The sequence below is a fragment of the Narcine bancroftii genome, chromosome 6 (genome assembly GCF_036971445.1).
Source record: "Narcine bancroftii isolate sNarBan1 chromosome 6, sNarBan1.hap1, whole genome shotgun sequence".
In the NCBI taxonomy this organism is placed as follows: domain Eukaryota; kingdom Metazoa; phylum Chordata; class Chondrichthyes; order Torpediniformes; family Narcinidae; genus Narcine; species Narcine bancroftii.
In genome coordinates this window covers 246,518,734-246,538,647 of record NC_091474.1, presented here as the reverse complement: position 1 = coordinate 246,538,647, position 19,914 = coordinate 246,518,734, and the positions used below count along the sequence as shown (strand labels likewise).

The 19,914-nt window shown below is 46.5% G+C and overlaps 1 protein-coding gene across 7 annotated transcripts in view; it reads right to left on the bottom strand.

The window, feature by feature from the left end:
- The window catches only part of LOC138737218 (cullin-9-like), a 260,972-nt gene that overhangs the window by 89,944 nt on the left and 151,114 nt on the right, over window positions 1–19,914 (bottom strand). For all 7 annotated transcript variants that reach the window (XM_069887889.1, XM_069887888.1, XM_069887892.1 and 4 more), the window contains 2 exons: window positions 4,511–4,696; window positions 1,927–2,042 (listed from right to left, as the gene is read on the bottom strand). In XM_069887889.1, the coding sequence (XP_069743990.1) occupies window positions 1,927–2,042; window positions 4,511–4,696 (302 nt within the window). The remainder of the gene's footprint in view (window positions 1–1,926; window positions 2,043–4,510; window positions 4,697–19,914) is intronic.

Genomic DNA, 19,914 nt, shown 5'->3' with positions numbered 1-19,914 from the left:
CTTCTTCCCACCTTGTCCCATGTAAGGATTACATTCCATTCTCTCAATTCCTCCGTCTCCATCGCATCTGTATCCAGGATGAGGACTTCCAACCCTGATCATCAGAGATGTCCTCCTTCTTCTTTCCATCTACCACCATCAATTTGGTCCTCACCTGCACCTCCTCCAATATCCGCACATTTGCCCCCATGCACAATCAGGACAGGATTTCACCCCACCAGCCTACGCATCCAACACATCCTCCTCTGCCATTTCTGCCACCTCCTATGTGAACCTATCACTAGACACACATTCTCCTCTCCTTCCTCTGCAGGGACCGCTCCCTCTATGACTCCCTTGTCCACTCCTCCCTCCCACCAAATGTCTCCTTGGGACCTACCCTTGTTACCTCAAGAGATGCAACCCTAATGCCCACACCTCTTCCCTCAGCACCATTCAGGACCCCAAACAGTCCTTCCAATATTTCACGTGAATCTGTAAGGTCATCTACTGGATCCGGAGCTCCTGCTGTGGTCTCCTCTACATCGGAGAGACTGTCACAGATTGGGAGATTGCTTTGTTGAGCACCTCGGCTCTCCATCCCATTCCCTTGCCGACATGTCTGTCCATGATCTCATGTACTGCCAAACTGAGACCACCCATAAATTGGAGGTACAGCACCTCATCTTCTGACTGGAAACCCTTCAACCAGATGGGATTAATATCAACCTCTCTGGCTTTCGTTGAAAAAACCTTCTTCCCCCATCATCTCTCCATCCCCTGTCTCCTTTCACACACACATGATAAACTCCACGTAGTCCCTTATCACATCCAATTAACACCTTTTGTTGGTCTGGATTCCTCTCCCATTGTTTGAATTCTGAGACTTTCTGATATAACCTGATTCTGTCTCTTCTGATTTTTCCTTGAAGACGGACTCAGGCCCAAAACCTCGGCCATATATCTTCGTCTCCTAGAGATGCTGAAAAGAGCAGCTGAGTTCCTCCAGGATTTGGGTGTGTTTACTACAATCACGGTGTCTGCAGCCGATCATGTTTTGATCTGTTCTCGGATCTCTGGTCTTTGTGACCTTTACAAATTATCTGGATGAAGAGGCGGAAGGATAGATTAGTAAGTTTGCGGATGATACGAGGATTGGAGGAGATTTGGATGATGTTGAAGGTTGTCTTAAGTTACAAAAGGATACGGACAGGATGCAGAGTTGGGTAAAAGTGGCAGATGGAGTTCCATCCAGCTAAGTGTGAGGTAATGTATTTTGGAAGGACAAACCAGAAGGCTCAGTACAGGGTTAATAGTCAGTTACGTAGAAGTGTGGATGAACAGAGGGATCTTGGGGTCCAAATCTATAAATCCCTCAAGGATGCTGCGCAGATTAATAGGATAGTTAAGAAGGCCTATGGGATGCTGGGATTCATTAATGGGGGTTTGAGTTCAGGAGAAGTCAGTGGCAACTCTACAAATCTCTGGTGAAACCACACTTAGATTATTGTGTTCATTTCTGGCCACCTAATTATTGGAAGGATGTGGAAGCTATGGAGAGGGTGCAGAGGAAATTTACCTGGATGTTGCTTCCACATCCTTCCTGTAATGAGGTGAACAGAACTGAACACAATTTTCCCAGTGACATCCTCATGGCTTTTTCTGTATCCTTTCCAGTTTATTATCATCCTTCCTACAGCAAGGTGATCAGAGCTGCACAAAATACTCCAAATGTGGACTCACCAACAACTTGTACAGTTGCAACATGATGTACTCAAAGTCCTGACTAATGAAGGCAAGCCTGCCAAACGTTTCTTCACCAGCCTGCCTACCTGCGGCTTCTCACAAGCCAACTCCTTCATCCCATGAATCAATCTACTATGAAATAGTAGATTTCATCTTCTATGAAATCCCTCTTGGACAAAGTATGGCTCCAAGCACCCTTACCTGTTGCTGAACCACTCCATGCCAGCACTGCGCTATCCCAGATATGCTGTTGGACTTGCTCACTGCCACTCCTTTTGCATTGGCAGAAGTACTATCTTTTGATTTGTTTTTGCCATCTGCAATATCAACACAAAACATTGTGTAAACTCAGCTGATTAAATTCATATTTTAATATCCCATGAGATCAAATCCTTTTTTAAATTTAGACATACAGCACAGTAACAGGCCCTTCTAACCCACGAGTCTGTGTTGCCAAAATACACCAATTATCCTACAACCCCTGTACACTTTGAAGGGTGGCGGCATGGTTAGTGCAATGTTGTTACAGCGTCAGAGATTGGGACCAGGGTTCGAAACCTACGCTGTCTGTAAGGAGTTTGTACGTTCTCCCTGTGTCTGCATGGGTTTCCTCTGGGTGCTTCAGCTTCCTCCCACCCTTCAAAATGTACGGGAAATGTACAGGAGTTGTCAGTCAGTTGGGTGTAATTGGACAGCACAGGCCTGTGGGCCGAAATGCATCTAAATTTAAATAAAAATATAAAATTTAAGAAATTGAGTACCTAGAGGAAACCCACACAGACATGGGGAGAAGGCACAAACTCCTTACAGACAACATCTGATTCGAACCCAGGCTGCTGGCACTGTAATAGCGTGGCGCTAAACACCTCGCCGTCTATGCCGCCCACGAGAAGGTATCAGCAGCTGTCCTTCTCTTTTAAAGTCTCAAAATCCCCCTCAGCAAGGCTTTATCTGTTGGATCACCTATGTATCCTTGGCAATTCGTGACCAGTACTGGGGGAAGTCAGAGCAGGAAAGGCTTCCCAATACAGTATCTAGAAAGCAAAGACTAGCCCAGCAACTCCACAAACATCAGTGGGAAAGGTGGAGTGCAAAAAAAGAACAACTGGAGAGAAAAAATTAAAGTCAAACAAACTGACCCTTCACTGTATCACTCTTTGTGGATTCATTATTCAAGCCTTTATCCAATTCAAGACCCACCCCAGACTACACATTCTCCTGCAGTCTCTGGTTTACTATTAGGCATAACAATGCCTCACATCAATGCATTCAATTTCTGGTCAGAACCTGGCAAGGTTTGCTCCCTTCAGGATTCTTTTGTGTTTCTGGGCACTCAAATTCCTTTTTTGATGAGCGCGTCTCAGAGGTCCTTTCATGTAGAGTGTGGAACGAGCTGCCAGATGAAGTAGTGAATATGGACTCGAATTTGACATTTAAGATACATTTAAGACATGGACAGGAGGGATAAGGAGGGCTATGGTCTAGGTGCACATCAATGGTACCAGGCAGATTAACAAGATTAGTTGAAGGGTCTGTTTCTGTGCTGTAGTATTCTATGTCTCCATACTGCAGAGATAATTACAAATCCATTGCCTGCCAGTGTACTGCAGTGGAGCAGGAATACAGATACAGTAAAATCCCCATTATCTGGAATTCAAGCAATCGACGGTCTCAAGCAACTGGCATAAAAATCACAGAAGTTTAAAATTAGCACCCCTGGAAGTTAGTTCACCAATCCACGCAACACGCAATCTCAAGAAACTGGAAAATTCACTTATCCAGCATCTAACAATTCCCATTAGTGCTGGAAATGAGGGATTTTACTGTATTACAATGCAATCTAATAGTACCAATAATGACTACACTTCAGAACATCAGAACAAAAAACTCTTTGAGATGTGGCTTGTTCTTAAGCTTGATCTGAGAGGTAGTGGGTTAGATAGCAGTGAACGGTTAGGGTCAGGACCGCACAGTTAGAGCAGTGTTGAGCAACGCGGGTTTGAATCTGGTACTGTGAGTAAGAAGTTTGTACATTCTCCTTGTGTTTGCAGGGGTTTCCTCCAGGTCTCTGGTTTCCTCCCACCCTCCAAAAAAACGTACCGGGTTGGAGGTCAATTAGATGTAATTGGGCGGCACGGACTCATGGGCCTGAAAGACTGCGTTGAATGTCTAAAAATACCCCTGAAATTACAACAATACACACAGGAAAAGAGGCTATCCCATTGCACTTCGGGTGTGCTGACGCCTGTAAGGGGCCCTAAGTGCTACGGTACCCCCTACCAGACGGCAAAAGGGAGAACAGTTCACAATGTTTATTGCCTTTCGTCTGCATCAAGTGCTGTCGATATCCTTCCTGGTAGGGAGAGAGCCCCCAGTGATCTTTTCCGCTGACTTCACTGTCATCTACAGGGTCCTGCGGTTTGAGATGGTACAGCTTCCAAACCAGGCGGGAATACAGTTGCACAGGATGCTCTCGATACATCCTCTGTAGAATGTAGGGTGGGAGATGAACTTTCCTCAGCCTTCGCAGGAAATAGAGGCGCTGCTGGGCTTTCTTGACTATAGAGCTGGTGTTAAAGGATCAGGTGAGATTCCCCGCCAAGTGCATTCCAAGGAACCTGATACTCTTGACCTCCCAGAAGTACTGATAGTCTACTCCTATCCCATACTGTGGCTTTGTCTGAATTCTCAGAGCCACTAAGTTTGTACTGTTAATAAGGCCTTGGTGGTGACACTCGCATTCCAAGAGCAAACAAACAGATTTAAGTAAAATGCATGGCCTTACCAGGTTTAGTGGCTGGTTTCAGCTCCCCGATTTCTATCCAGCTGGTATCAACATGAACCAAAAGGTGACAGAGACGCCGAACTCTGGAATTGAATACAGTAACTTGACCTTTTCCCTGCTTCAAGATCTCAGAGTTTTCCAGGTATTCAGTCAGTAGCCAGGATAGTGGGCTTGGATTAATATTGTCTGAACCAAGATAAATATTTATTACATTCATGGAATAAGATAAAGATGCAAGGTAATAATTTGAGAGGCAATTTATAAACTAATTTATTGGTACCAAACTGACAAAAGAACATTCCACTTGAATCTGGTCTTCTGCAATGAGACAGGTAAAATTAATGATCTTTCAGTTGGGGATCCTCTCAGAAAGAGTGATCACAGTGTGGTGGAATTTGTAGGGTGCAATAGTTCAATCAAAGACCAGAGTGTTATGCTTAAAGAAGGGAGAGTAGAACAGGTGAAGGGGGAGATATTGACTGAGAACATACATGGTAGGAGAGTTGAGGAATAGTGGGCAGAATGGTCAGAGTCGCACTTAGCCCAACACTATAACAGTGATGTGGGTTCCAATCTGGCTCTGTCTGTAATGAGTTTGTCTGTTCTCGCCGTGACCGTGTGGGTTTCCTCCTCGTGCTCTGGTTTCCTCTCACCTTCCAAAATCGTATGGGGGTTGTAGGTGTAATTGTGGGCCAGGGGCTCGTGGGCTGGAAGGGACTGTAACTGTGCTGTGTGTGTGTGTCTAAGGCTTTCAAAGTGCCCAAAAGTACATTTCAGTTAAAATCAAAAACAGTGAGGGGGTGGGGGGGAAAGTGAGCCCGCTTTGGATAACCAAGAAAATAAAGGCAGGCCTCAAACTAAAAGCTCATGTACAAAGTCACCAAATTAAGTGGGAAACTGGAAGATTGGGAAACATTTGAAAAGGAATAAAGGAGAAGATAGGTTATGAAAGTAAATGCGAACACAATATAGTAAAAATATCCAAAATGCCAAATGCCAGGATGCGATAAGAAACAAGGCGTTTAGGTACAATCACCAACATTAAAGTAGTGCCCAAACAGAGCAGCTGGTCAAAAGATAAAGAACAGGGAGGTTTAAATCTTGTTGGGGACTGCGAGACCAGGACTGTGAAGGAGAGGAGGAGCAGATAAAAAGCACCGGGAAAGGTAGATGCTTGTGTAAATCCTGTCTGGACTGTGAACGAGAGGTGGAGCAGATAAAAAGCACCGGGAAAGGTAGATGCTTGTGTAAATCCTGTCTGGACTGTGAACGAGAGGAGGAGCAGATAAAAAGCACCGGGAAAGGTAGATGCTTGTGTAAATCCTGTCTGGACTGTGAACGAGAGGAGGAGCATTTAAAAAGCATCAGGAGAGGAAGATGCTTATTTAAATGTCATCAGGGACTGAAAACAAGAGGAGGAGTGTTTAAAAAGCGCTGGGAAATGAGGGGCTTGTTTAAACCTTGTTGGGGTCTGCAAGAGGGGGCCTGTGAACAAGAGATGCGTATAAAAAGAAATGAGAAAGGTAGGAGCTTGTTTAAATCTCTCCATTGGCTAATTATAGTCAATAAAAGGAGGGGAAGCTCAAGTGGAGCAGCCATTGTGAAGTGGCACAATGTAGGAGTCGAAATTTGAAGCTTTGGTGAGCTGAGGTAGTGGTGCAGGAGTTGAGATAAGACGAGGACAACTCTGCTGAGGAGCAAAAGGATTCTTCAAGGGGGCACAGGTAAGAAGAAGGTTTTCCAACTGTTTTTTCTATTTTCATAAACTGGAAATGGCAGCCAAGGCAGGGACATGCTCTTCTCGAAGAATGTGTACAGTTGGAGAAGCCTACAGTATTCCTGATTACTTCATCTGTGAGAAGTGCATCCAACTGCAGATCCTTAAAAAACCACGCGAGGTCATTGGAGATGGAGTTGGATAAACTTTGGATCATTTGGGAAGCTGACGGGGTTGGCAGACAGGAGTCACACAGATACAATCACACCGAGGAAGCAGTAGAAAGGTAGCTGGGTGTCAGGAGAAAGGGAAGAGTCAATTAGTGAAGAGTATGCTTGTGGTCATTCCCCTCAGCAACATGTATATGCCTTTAGATTTGCTGAGTGAGATCAACGACCTGGGTCAGGCAGCAGCCAGAACAATAGCACTGTGGTTGGCTCTGAGCCTCAGAAGGGAAGGGTGAAGTCAGGTAGACCAACATCATAGGGGACAGATAGGAGATTCTGTGGCCACAAAACTGATTCCAGGATAGTGCATTGCCTTCCAGGTGCTCGGATCCAGGATGTCTCTGAGCAGGTGTAGAACATTCTTAAAGAGGAGGGTGAGCAGCCAGAGATTATGGTACAGATTGGTACCAATGACATATTCAGGAATGGGGCAAAAGCCCTGCAAAGTAAATTTAGGGAGCTAGGAAAGAGGCTGAAGAGCAGGACCTTCAAGTGGTAATCTCTAGATTACTCCCAGTGCCACAAATTAGGGAAGAACAGAACAGAAATATAGTGCAGACAAATGAGTGGCTGGGGAGATGGTGCACGGGGAAGGGTTTCAAGTTCTTGGAACTTTTTCTGGGGAAGGGTGACCTGTACAAGTGGGACAGGTTGCACCTGAATTGGAGGAGAACCAATATCCTGGCAGGAAGGTTTGCTGATACTATTGGGTGGGATTTAAACTAGATTTCTAGGCAGGTGAGAACCAAAGTGAAGAGGCAGAGGAAGAGGGGGTTGGCACACAAGTAAGGACAACTGGTAGGGAGTAGGTGTGGAAGGCAGGAAGATAGAGCAAAATTGCAGTTGTGGGGATGAGTTACAATGCAACAGGGTCACAGAGTTAAAAAAAAGTAACAAATACAGAGCGAAAGGTTTTGAATTTAAATGCATGCAGCATGAGAAATAAAATGGATGACCTTGCAGAAAAGCCACACACTGGCAGCCAATGACGTTGGGACTATCACGGTGTCGAGGCTAAAGGATGGATGTATTGGGAGCTGAATGTCCAAAGTAAACAAGTGTATTTATGGCATAGGAGGGTAAACAGAGGGGTGGGATGGTTCTGTGGTTGACGAATAACATAAAATCAAGAGGAAGAGATGACATAGGATCAAGAGATATGGAATCATTGAGAGTTTTCAGTTATATTCAGACCATCAAACAGTAGCCAGATGTGTCAACAAACTGCCACAGCAAATTGAAAATATATGTCAAGAAAGGCAACATTATGGTAGTCGTGGATGATTTTAACATGCAAGTAGGGAGATTTTATAGAATGCCGATGGGATGGCCTTTTGGAGCAGTTTGCTGATGAACCCACTTGGGGATCAGCTGTCCTGGATTGGGTGTTGTGTAATTCACCAGAGGTGATTAGAGAGCTTAGAGTAAAGGAACCATCAGGAGACCGTGATCACAATATGAGTGAGTTTGATTTGAGATTTAACAAGGAGAAACTAAAGTCAGAAGTGTCAGTATTTCAATGGAGTAAAGGAAATTACAGGGGCATGAGAGAGGAACTGGCCAAAGTAGATTGAAAGGGGGCACTAGTTGTCAAAAAGGTGTGCAGGATAAATATATACTAAAAAAAGGAGAAACATTCACATGGAAAATATGTCACAACTGTGGCCGACAAAGCAAGTCAAAGCTAACATCAAAACAAAAGATGTGAAAAAGAAAGAGTGTATATCATGGCTAATGTGATTTATGGTGTGAAAAATAAAAAATTTAAAAAAATAAAAAAAAAGAGAGGACATACAAGGAAGCAAAAGTTAGTGGGAAGAGATAGAGGACTGGGAAGTTTTTTAAAACTTGCAGAAAGTAACTAAAAAAACTCGCAAGGAGAGAAAAGATGAAGTATGAAAGTAGGGCAGCAAATAATAACAAAGGGGGAATCAAAGAGCTTCTTCAAGTATAAAAAGAATAAAAGAAAGGTAAGAGTAGATAGTGGACGACTGTGACAGATTATGTTATATTTTATATCATATTGTCGTGCTGGACGCAGCCAAGAAAGACTCAGCCACCACATTGAAAGTTGTTAATGACTGTTTTTATTCAGACTCAGCGCGCGCCCTTTTAAGGGCAGCATGAGCTCAGTCACCTCGTGCATTGTGTGACATCATAATCACTGCCCCAGGTGCACGCTGGGCAGGAGACTTGAGGCTGACAGCGCCATCTTCCCATGGCTGGCCCGCCACGTAGCGTTACACGTGGGGCTGGTTTGCCATGAGAGAGTGCGCCACCACACAACCCCCCCAGAACCGGCTACGCATCCCGCTGCTTGGGCGGCGGCCCTGGTGTTTGGGCATGGCCGTCTCCATTGGCCGTGATAGGTCTAAGTGCGCCCCCTTCGAACAGTCCACGGTGAACAGTTCATCTTTGCCCCTCTATGTCCAAAGTGAAAGTCCTGCCGGACCACTGGAGGACCTTGTATGGACCTTCGTACAGGCACTGTAAAGGTGCCTTATGTGGGCCGCACCGAACAAATACGAATTCCACTGAGTCCAGCTCTTTGGGACGATGTGTCGGCCAGATGCCATGATGCAAGGGAGAAGGGTGAGCTAGTGAGGATAGTTTCTTACAGAGATCTACCAAAATGTTCGCATGCTCGGACGTGACGTTGGGCTCTGGGCCATAGAACTCACCGGGCAGCGAGAGCAGCACGCCGTAGATGAGTTCCACAGAAGACGCCTGAAGGTCCTTCTTGGATGCTGTTCTGATGCCGAGGAGGACCCAGGGCAGTTCGTCTGCCCAGCCTGGACCGGTGAGGCAAGCCATGAGGGCGGATTTCATATGACGATGAAACCTCTCCACCAAACCATTTGCTTGAGGGTGGTAGGCTGTGGTGTGGTGGAGTTTAATCCCCAGGAGGTTCGCCAGCTGAGCCCAGAGCGCAGAGGTGAACTGGGCGCCCCTGTCAGTGGTGATGTGTGCTGGGACTTCGAACGTAGTGATCCAATGACTGACTAGGTTCCTGGCGCACGTCTCTGCGGAAGCCTCTTTGATGGGAACGGCCTTCAGCCATCTCGTGGTCCGATCAACTATTGTGAGAAGGTAGCGCGCTTCTCTGGACACCGGCAGGGGTCCTACGACGTCAACATGGATGTACTGAAATCTCTACACCACCAGGTTGAATTGCTGGATTGGAGCCTGTGTATGCCGGTGGACCCTTGAGGTCTGGCACCTGGAGCAGTTCCTCGCCATATTGGCCACCTCTTTTTTGAGTCCGTGCCACACAAACCACTCTGCCACCATTTGCACCGAAGTCTTCACCAAGGGGTGGGCTAGGTCATGGACTAAGTTGAAAACCCTCGACCTCCACTATGGTGGGACTACAGAGCACGGCGAGCAGGTGGAGACGTCGCAGAGTGTCCGGGCTGTTGGGCAACTGAATGTCCTGGAGCTCGAGGCCAGAGATGGCGGTCTGAAGAGCCTGCGTCTCTGTGTTCAGCTTCTGGGCCTGTGCCAACTATGTGAGGTCAAGGCCAGGGACGAAAGCATTGATCGCCAGATGAGAGATTGCATCCGCCATGACGTTGTCTTTGTCTGCCCTGTGCCAGATGTCGGTGGTGAACTCCAACACGTAGGAAAGGTGGCATTGCTGGCGAACCAACCACGGATCTTTAGCCATCGCGAGTGCCTGTGTGAAGGATTTCTGGCCTGTGAACACCGTGAAGGGCCTGCCCTCCAGAAAGTATCGAAAGTGCCGAATGGCCAGGTACAGCACCAGGAGCTTCTGGTCAAAAGCGCTGTACTTGAGCTCCGGCGGGCGCAGCTGTTTGCTAAAGGCCAGTGGGTGCAATTGGCCGTTAAGCCACTGCTCGAGTATGCCCCCTATCGCCATGGAGATTGGCCGAAAAGTCTTGAATGTGTGAAACCGGGTACCTGTTCAGTGTGGTCACATCGTTCAAATGCTGGTAATCACTGCAGGGTCTCCAGCCCCTGGAGGATTTGGGGACCATGTGGAGAGGGGATGCCCAGGTGCTGTCCGAGCGATAGACAATCCCCAACTCCTGCAGCTGGGAAAACTAATCCTTTGCCAGCTGCAACTTCTCGGGCAGAAGTCATCTGGGCTTGGCATGCAGCAGGGGGCCCTGGGTAGAGATATGGTGGTATACCCCGTGCTGGGGTAAGGTGGTGCTGAATCGTGGATGAACGATGGTGGGGAATTCATAGAGTATGTTCGAATACTCATCCCTGGAAGTGGTAATGGCAGCGATCTCGGGCCTGCAGGCGATCATGGCGGCAAGGCACACCGAATGGAAGGTGCAAGCCTTGACTAGCCTCTTGCCCTTCATGTTGACCAACAGGCAGTGTGCCCTCAGGAAGTCAGCCCCTAACAACACTGTACCCACTGAGGCAGAATTTCTCTTTCCCGATCTGGATCTGTGTCCTGCGGGTACCAAAGGTCTTGATGGTAGAACCGTTGGCTGCCCGCAGGGTGGGACCACGAGATCGGGTGCGTGTCTCGAGGGCGGTGGGGGAACGGGACCCTCAGGTCCGCTCCTATGTCCACCAGGAAACGTTGGCCGGTGGACTTGTCGGTACCGTGAAGGAGGCTGTCCATGTGGCCAGCCATTCCAGCCATCCATGGTGGCTGGCCGGGTAATTTCTCCTGGTAGTCACACGGTTGTCAGTACTTACGAGCTTGCACTCCCCATCGCTGATGGTAAAAGCACCAGGTGGAATGGTGCTCCTTCGGCTTGTGCTTGGGGTGTATTGTGGCTGGCTGGCTCTTGGTTGTGCAACCTGACTGAGGGCTGCTTCATTCTCCCTCTTGGTACGCCAGAGGGGGTCTGCTTGGGCTGCGACTCGGCGTGGATCCATGAAGTCCTCATCCGCCAGGAGTAGTTGGATGTCCCCGGGCATCTGCTCGAGGAAGATCTGACTGAATAGGAAACAAGGTTTGTGATCCTCCGCCAGCGCCAGCATCTCGTCCATTAGGGCCGATGGTGTGTGGTCCTCAAGCCCGTCGAGATGCAGGAGCCTGGAGGCATGCTGCTGAGGGGAGAGCCCGAAAGTGCCAAGGAGCAGGTTTTTGAGGGAAGGATATTTACCCTTGGCTGGTGTCTTGCAATTGCTTGGAATAGGGGACCAAGTATAGCATATCTAAGTTTTCTGGTGACACGACCTTGATTAGAAAATCAAATCTTGCAAAGGATGCGGAGAATCTGCAGAAATGTGGATTGGTTAAATGAGTGGGCAAGAGTATGGCAGATGGAGGACTATGTTGGTAAATACAAGTTCATCCATATTGGAAGGACAAATGGACCAAATTATTATTTAAATGGTGAAAGATTGCAGTATATTGTGCAGAGGGAGTGCTTGTGCATGAATCACGAAAAGATTGGTTTTCAGGTGCAGCAGGTCATCAAGAAGGCAAATACATAGGAACATAGGAAGTAGGAACAGGAGTAGGCCAAAAATGGCCCATCGAGCCTGCTGCGCCATTCAATACGATCATGGCTGATCTAATTTATGACCTAACTCCACCTAACTGCCTTCTCCCCATATCCCCTAATTCCTCTATCATGTAAAAATTTATCTAACCGAATTTTAAATATGTTTAATGAAGCAGCCTCAACCATTTCCCTGGTTAGAGAATTCCAAACATTCACTACTCTCTGGGAAAAACTATTTTTCCTCATCTCTGTCCTAAATCTACTCCCCCGAATCTTGAGACTGTGTCCTCTGGTTTTAGTTTCCCCGGCCAGCTCAAAAAACCTTCCTACATCTATCCTATCCATACCCTTCATAATCCTATATGTTTCTATAAGATCTCCTTCTTCTGAACTCATTCTTCTGAACTTGAGCGAATACAATCCTAGATGATTTAATCTTCTGAACTCGAACGAATACAATCCTAGATGATTTAATCTTTCATCATAAGTCAACCCCTTCATCCCAGGGATCAACCTCCTCTGGACCGTCTCCAAAGCCAGTATATCCTTCCTCAAATATGGAGACCAGAACTGGACACAGTACTCCAGGTGCAGTCTCACCAGTACCTTGTACAGTTGCAACATTACCTCCCTACTCCTGAATTCAATTCCTCTAGCGATGAAGGCCAACATTCCATTTGCCTTCTTAATAACCTGCTGCACCTGTAACCTAACTTTTTGTGATTCATGCACAAGCCCTCCCAAGTCCCTCTGCACAACAGCAGGCTGTAGTTTTTCACCCTTTAAATAATATTCAGCTCTTTTATTTTTCTTACCAAAGTGGATAACCTCACCCTTACTAACATTGTACTCCATCTGCCAGACATTTGCCCACTCATCCAGCTTAACTCTATCCCTCTGCAGACTCTCCACATCCTCATTACAATTTGCTCTTCCACTCAATTTGGTGTCATCCGCAAACTTGGCTACACCACATTTTGTCCCCTCCTCCAAGTCATCAATGTAAATGATGAACAGTTGTGGGCCTAACACTGACCCCTGCGGCACCCCACTTACCACTCTCTGCCAACCTGAAAAACTCCCATTTATCCCGACTCTCTGCCTCCTGTCAGACAACCAATTTTCAATCCAGGCCAATAGACTTCCCCGGACTCCACTTTCCTGTAACTTACTGAGAAGTCTCTTGTGCGGCACCTTTCTGGAAATCCAAATATACAACATCAACCTGTTCCCCTCTATCCACCGCACCCATTATATCCTCAAAGAATCCTAACAAGTTTGTCAAACAAGATCTTCCCTTTCTAAAACCATCCTGCGTCTGCCTGATTGAACCCTTACGTTCCAAAAGTATCACTATTTCATCTTTAATGACAGCTTCAAGCATTTTTCCAACTACAGACGTCAAGCTAATTGGACGATAATTTCCAGTCTTCTGCCTACATCCCTTCTTAAAAAAGTGGCGTGACATTTGCTGTCTTCCAGTCTGCCGGGACCTGCCCAGAAGCCAAGGAATTTTGGTATATGACCACCAATGCATCAACTATAACTTCTGCCATTTCCTTCAGAACCCTTGGATGCATATCATCAGGACCAGGTGATTTGTCTGGCTTTAGTCCCATTTGTTTCTCCAACAATAGAATGTTGTCCTTCATTGCTGGAGGGATTGGATTTAAGAGCAAGGGGTTCTGCTGCATCTGTACAGGGTACAGGTGAGGCCGTACCTGGAGTACGGCATGCAGTCTGGTCCACTTACTTGAGAAAATATATACCTGCATTGGTGGTGGTGCAGAGGAAGCTCACCAGTTTGATTCTGAGATGAGGGGTAGGCAATGGTGAGTAGCTGGTACAACACTTGCTGGAATTCATAAGGATGAGAAGGGATCTTATAGAATCATTAAAAATTGTTGTAAGAAAGGATAGTTGTTTCTACTGGCAGCTGAGAGGAGAACTAGAGGACATAGCCTCAAGATTCGGGTGAGTAGATTGAGGAATTGCTTCTCCCAGAGTAGAGAATCTGTGGAATTCTCTGCCCACAGAAGTATAGAGGTTGCCTCATTCAGTATATACTGTAAATGCATGAAGGACACAGTTAACATAAGAGGTGAGAACAGCACTGCTGCAGCGCCAGCAACTGGGGTTTGAATCCAGCACTGTCTGTAAGGAGTTTGTACGTTGTACATTGTCTGCATGGGTTTCTCTGGGTGCTCCAGTTTCCTCCCTCCCTTCAAAACATATGGGGGCTCTGTAGGTTAATTGGGATATTTGGGCAGTACAGGCTTGTGAGCCAGAAGGACCTGTTAACATGCTGTAGATCCACAGTTAAAATGTAAAAATTTAAGAACACAGATAGAATTGTGCTCAGTAGGGAATTAAGGATTGTAGGGAAAAGGCAGGGAGGTGGAGCGAAATCAACCGTGATCTCATTTTGAAGCCAAACCACTGATATACAAATGCTGTGCAGTTAAGGGCTGTATTTACTGAACAATGTAGTCTGTTTTAATTACCTTGCTGCAATGTACAATTCCTCTTTCGCATCTCACCCACTTAAACTATCCTCCCCTCCAGAAAGAAATATTACTGACAGCAAAAGAATGACTCAGTGGAGGAGAAAGCAATTTGGTCGATTATGTATGTACCAGTTATCCTCTCCATCACTCCCATGCCAATTTCTTCATGGTCCAAGACCACTGTCCTCCTTATGGCCCACAATAACATTTCACTTATTGCTGAGACTATATTATTTCATTTAGACCTATGTCATTGTCGACGTGGGGAACAATGACATAGATAGGCGTAGGGATGAGGTCCTGAAGAGGGAATATAGGGAATTAGGAAGGAAGTTAAAAAGCAGAATCTCAAGGGTGGTAATCTCAGGACTGCTGCCTGTGCCATGCATCAGAGAGGGTAGGAACAGGAAGTTGTGGCAGATGAATGTGTGGCTGGAGTTGGTGCAAGCAACAGGGGTCAGATTTGTGGATCATTGGGGTCTCTTCTGGGGAAGGTCTGATCTCTATAAAAAGGACAGGGTGCACCTGAACTGGAGGGGGACCAATATCCTGGTGGGCAGGTTTGCTAGAGGTGTTGGGGAGGGTTTAAACTAGTTTGGCAGGGGGGTGGGAATCAGAATGTGAGGGCAGAAATTAGGATAGAAAGACAAAAAAAATGCTATGTTCTAAGTTGGTGATGAAGTTCAGGCAGGGAACAAAACATAAATGTAGCCAGTTAGAGAGTTTGAAATGTGTCTATTTCAATGCTAGGAGTATTAGGAATAAAGGGGATGAACTTAGAGCTTGGATCAGTACGTGGAACCACGATGCTGTGGCTGTGACAAAAACTTTGCTGGAGGAAGGGCAGGATTGGCTGCTGCAGGTACCAAGGTTTAGGTGTTTTAAAAGGAATAGGATGGGAGGTAGAAAAGTAGGGACGGTGAGTAGCATTACTGGTCAGGGATAGTATCACAGCTTTAGAAAGGGAGGGGCTGCAAAGGGAGGGTCCGCTGAGTCAGTGTGGGTGGAAGTCAGAAATAGGAAGGGAGAAATCACTGTGCTGGGAGTAGTCTATAGGCCCCCAAATAGCCCTCGGGACACCGAGGAGCAGATAAACAAGTAGATTTTAGAATGGTGCAGAAAATACAGGGTTGTAGTTATGGGTGATTTCAACTTCCCTAATATTAACTGGCCAAAATGGAAACTGCCAAAATGTTTGGCCTGGAAGTCAGCCTGAAGAAAACTGAGGTCCTCCATCAGCCAGCTCCCCACCATGACTACCAGCCCCCCCACATCTCCATCGGGCACACAAAACTCAAAACGGTCAACCAGTTTACCTATCTCGGCTGCACCATTTCATCAGATGCAAGGATCGACAATGAGATAGACAACAGACTTGCCAAGGCAAATAGCGCCTTTGGAAGACTACACAAAAGAGTCTGGAAAAACAACCAACTGAAAAACCTCACAAAGATAAGCGTATACAGAGCTGTTGTCATACCCACACTCCTGTTCGGCTCCGAATCATGGGTCCTCTACCGGCATCACCTACGGCTCCTAGAACGCTTCCACCAGCGTTGTCTCCACTCCATCCTCAACATCCATTGGAGCGCTTACTCCCCTAACGTCGAAGTACTCGAGATGGCAGAAGTCGACAGCATCGAGTCCACGCTGCTGAAGATCCAGCTGCGCTGGATGGGTCACGTCTCCAGAATGGAGGACCATCGCCTTCCCAAGATCGTGTTATATGGCGAGCTCTCCACTGGCCACCGTGACAGAGGTGCACCAAAGAAAAGGTACAAGGACTGCCTAAAGAAATCTCTTGGTGCCTGCCACATTGACCACCGCCAGTGGGCTGAAAACGCCTCAAACCGTGCATCTTGGCGCCTCACAGTTTGGCGGGCAGCAACCTCCTTTGAAGAAGACCGCAGAGCCCACCTCACTGACAAAAGGCAAAGGAGGAAAAACCCAACACCCAACCCCAACCAACCAATTTTCCCTTGCAACCGCTGCAATCGTGTCTGCCTGTCCCGCATCGGACTTGTCAGCCACAAACGAGCCTGCAGCTGACGTGGACTTTTTACCCCCTCCATAAATCTTCGTCCGCGAAGCCAAGCCAAAGAAAAGAATATTAACTGGCACTTATATATTGCAAGAGGGATAGATGGGACTAAATTTGTCAGGTGTATAGAAGAAGGATTCTTGACTCAGTATGAGGTCCAGCTGACTAGATCTGGTTCTGGGGAAAGAATCTGGTCAGGTGGCAAACATCTCGGTGGGGAAGCATTTTGGTGAGAATGACCATAACTCCCTTAGCTTCAACATAGCTATGGAAAAGGATATGAATAATCAAACTGAGAAGATGCTTAACTGAGGAAGTGCTAATTATGAAAAATTGGGGCAGGAACAAGCAAGAATAAATTGGAAACAGATGTTTAAGGGTGAAAGCACAGAAGTAATGTGGAGGAAGTCATGTGCAGGGTGCAAGATAGGTTTGTCCCATTGGGATAAGGAAAAGATGTTAGGAAAACCGTGATGACAAAACAGGTCAGGCAACAAGTCAAGTGGAAGAAGGAAGCATATATTAGATATAGGAAGCAAGAGACAGGAAAGGCTCATGAGAAGTACCAGTATATGGTAGACTGGAAGAAGCTTAAGAAATTACTTAGGAGAGCTTGAAGGGGGCATGAGAAGGTTTTGGCCTGAAGGATTAAGGAGAACCCCCAAGGCATATGTGAAGAATAGAAGAATGAAGGTGGAGCCACTAAAGGATAAAGGAGGGAACATCTGCCTGGAGATGGAGGAGGTTGGGGAGGTTCTAAGTGAATATTTTATGTCAGTATTAACAAGAGAAAAGGACCTTGATCACAGTGAGGTTGAAATAGAACAGGTCTGTGTGCTGGGCAATGTGGAGTGTTGGATCTTCTTAAAAATATCAAGATAGATAAGTCCATGGGTCTGAACGCAATAGACCCCAGGCAGCTGTGGGAAGTGAGAGAAGAGATAGCTGGGGCAGTAGCTATGATCTTTGAATCCTCTTTGGCTATAGGGGAGGTGCCGGAGGATTGGAGAATGGCAAATGTTGTCCTTTTGTTTAAAAAACGTAATAGAGAGAATCCTGGAAATTATAGACCAGTGAGTCTTACATCAGTGGTTTGTAAAGTAATGGAGAGGATTCTTAAGGATAGGATCTATAAGCATTTGGAGAAGTACAGTCTACTCATGGCTTTGTAAAGGGAAGGTAGTACCCCTTGAGTCCAATTGAGTTTTTTGAGGAGGACATAAAAGAAATTGATGAGGGTAGGGTGGTAGATGTGTTCTACATGGACTTTAGAAAGACTTTAGAAAGATCCCCCATGAAAGACTCATCCAGAAAGTCATGAGTCACGGGATCAGTGGAAAATTAGCTGTTTGAAAAAAATTGCCTTGCAGGAAGAAAGCAGAGAGTAATTCTGGAAGGAAAGTATTCTGCCTGGAGGTCAGTGTCGCAGGGATCTGTTCTGGGACCCCTGCTTTTAGTGATTTTTATAAGTGACCTGGATGAAGAGATGGAAGGATGGGTCAGTAAGTTTGCAGGTGACATAAAGGTTGGAGGAGTTGTGGATGGACCTGAAGGTCATCGAAGGTTACAAGATGATATAGACATGATCCAAGAGTTGGGCAGAAAAGTGCAGATGCATTTCAATCTGGTTAAGTGTGAGGTGATGCATTTTGGAAGGTCAAACCAGAAGGCTGAGTACAGAGTTAATGGTCGGTTACTTAAGAGTGTGAATGAACAGAGAGACCTTGGGGGACAAATCCACACATCCCTCAAGGTCACCGCACAGGTTGATAGGATAGTTAAGAAGCCTTATGGGATGCTGGGATTCATTAATAGAGATATTGAATTCAGGAGTAGAGAGATCATGTTACAACTCTATTTGTAGACTTGACAGAGATCTACAAGACTGTGACTGATGATGGCCAGCTCCCCACCATGACTACCAGCCCCCCACATCTCCATCAGGCACACAAAACTCAAAACGGTCAACCAGTTTATCTATCTCGGCTGCACCATTTCATCGGATGCAAGGATCGACAACGAGATAGACAACAGACTTGCCAAGGCAAATAGCGCCTTTGGAAGACTACACAAAAGAGTCTGGAAAAACAACCAACTGAAAAACCTCACAAAGATTAGCGTATACAGAGCCGTTGTCATACCCACACTCCTGTTCGGCTCCGAATCAGGGGTCCTCTACCGGCATCACCTACGGCTCCTAGAACGCTTCCACCAGCATTGTCTCCGCTCCAACCTCAACATTCATTGGAGTGACTTCACCCCTAACATCGAAGTGCTCGAGATGGCAGAGGCCGACAGCATCGAATCCACGCTGCTGAAGATCCAACTGCGCTGGGTAGGTCACGTCTCCAGAATGGAGGACCATCGCCTTTCCAAGATCGTGTTATATGGTGAGCTCTCCACTGGCCACTGTGACAGAGGTGCACCAAAGAAGAGGTACAAGGACTGCCTAAAGAAATCTCTTGGTGCCTGCCACATTGACCACCGCCAGTGGGCTGATATCGCCTCAAACCGTGCAACTTGGCGCCTCACAGTTCGGCGGGCAGCAACCTCCTTTGAAGAAGACCGCAGAGCCCACCTCACTGACAAAAGACAAAGGAGGAAAAACCCAACACCCAACCCCAACCAACCAAATTTCCCCTGCAACCGCTGCAACCGTGTCTGCCTGTCCCGCATCGGACTTATCAGCCACAAACGAGCCTGCAGCTGATGTGGACATTTACCCCTCCATAAATCTTCGTCCGCGAAGCCAAGCCAAAGAAAAGAAGAACAAGACTGTGAGAGGCATAGGTAGGGTGGACAGCCAGAACCTATTTTCTGGGGCAGGATCAGCAAAAACCAGAGGACATATGTACAAAGATAAGGGAGGGAACTTTGTTTTTTACACAGAGAGTTGTGGGTGCTGGAATGCCTTGTCGGGGATGGTGGTGAAGCTGAAATATTGGAGACATGTAAGAGACTCTTAAACAGACCTCTGATCTGGATGATATTACGGTAAATTGGTTCAGCAAGTTTGAAGATTAAACCAAGTTTGGAGATGTCGTGGTCAGTGAGAAAGGTTTTCAAAGCTTGCAGTGGGATCTGGCCCAGCTGGAAAGACGGGCTGGAAAATGGCAGATGGAGTTTAATGTAGGCAAATTAGAGGTGTTGGATTTTGGAAGGACAAACCAAGGTAGGTGAAACACTGTAAAGTGCATGGCTCTGAGGAATGCAGTAGAACCGAGGTATCTGGGAACACATATACACAATTCTCTGAAGGTGGCACCTCAGATAGACAGGGTCGTAAGAGATCTTTTAGCACATTGGCTTTCATAAATCAAAGAATGAAGTACAATATACAATCTGTAATGTTATAGTAAAGATGAAAGATGTTAGTGAGGCTATATTTGGAGTACTGTATGCAGTTTTGGTCACCTAGCTACAGGAAAGATATCGGTAAGATTGAAAGAGTGCAGATGAGATTCACTAGAATGT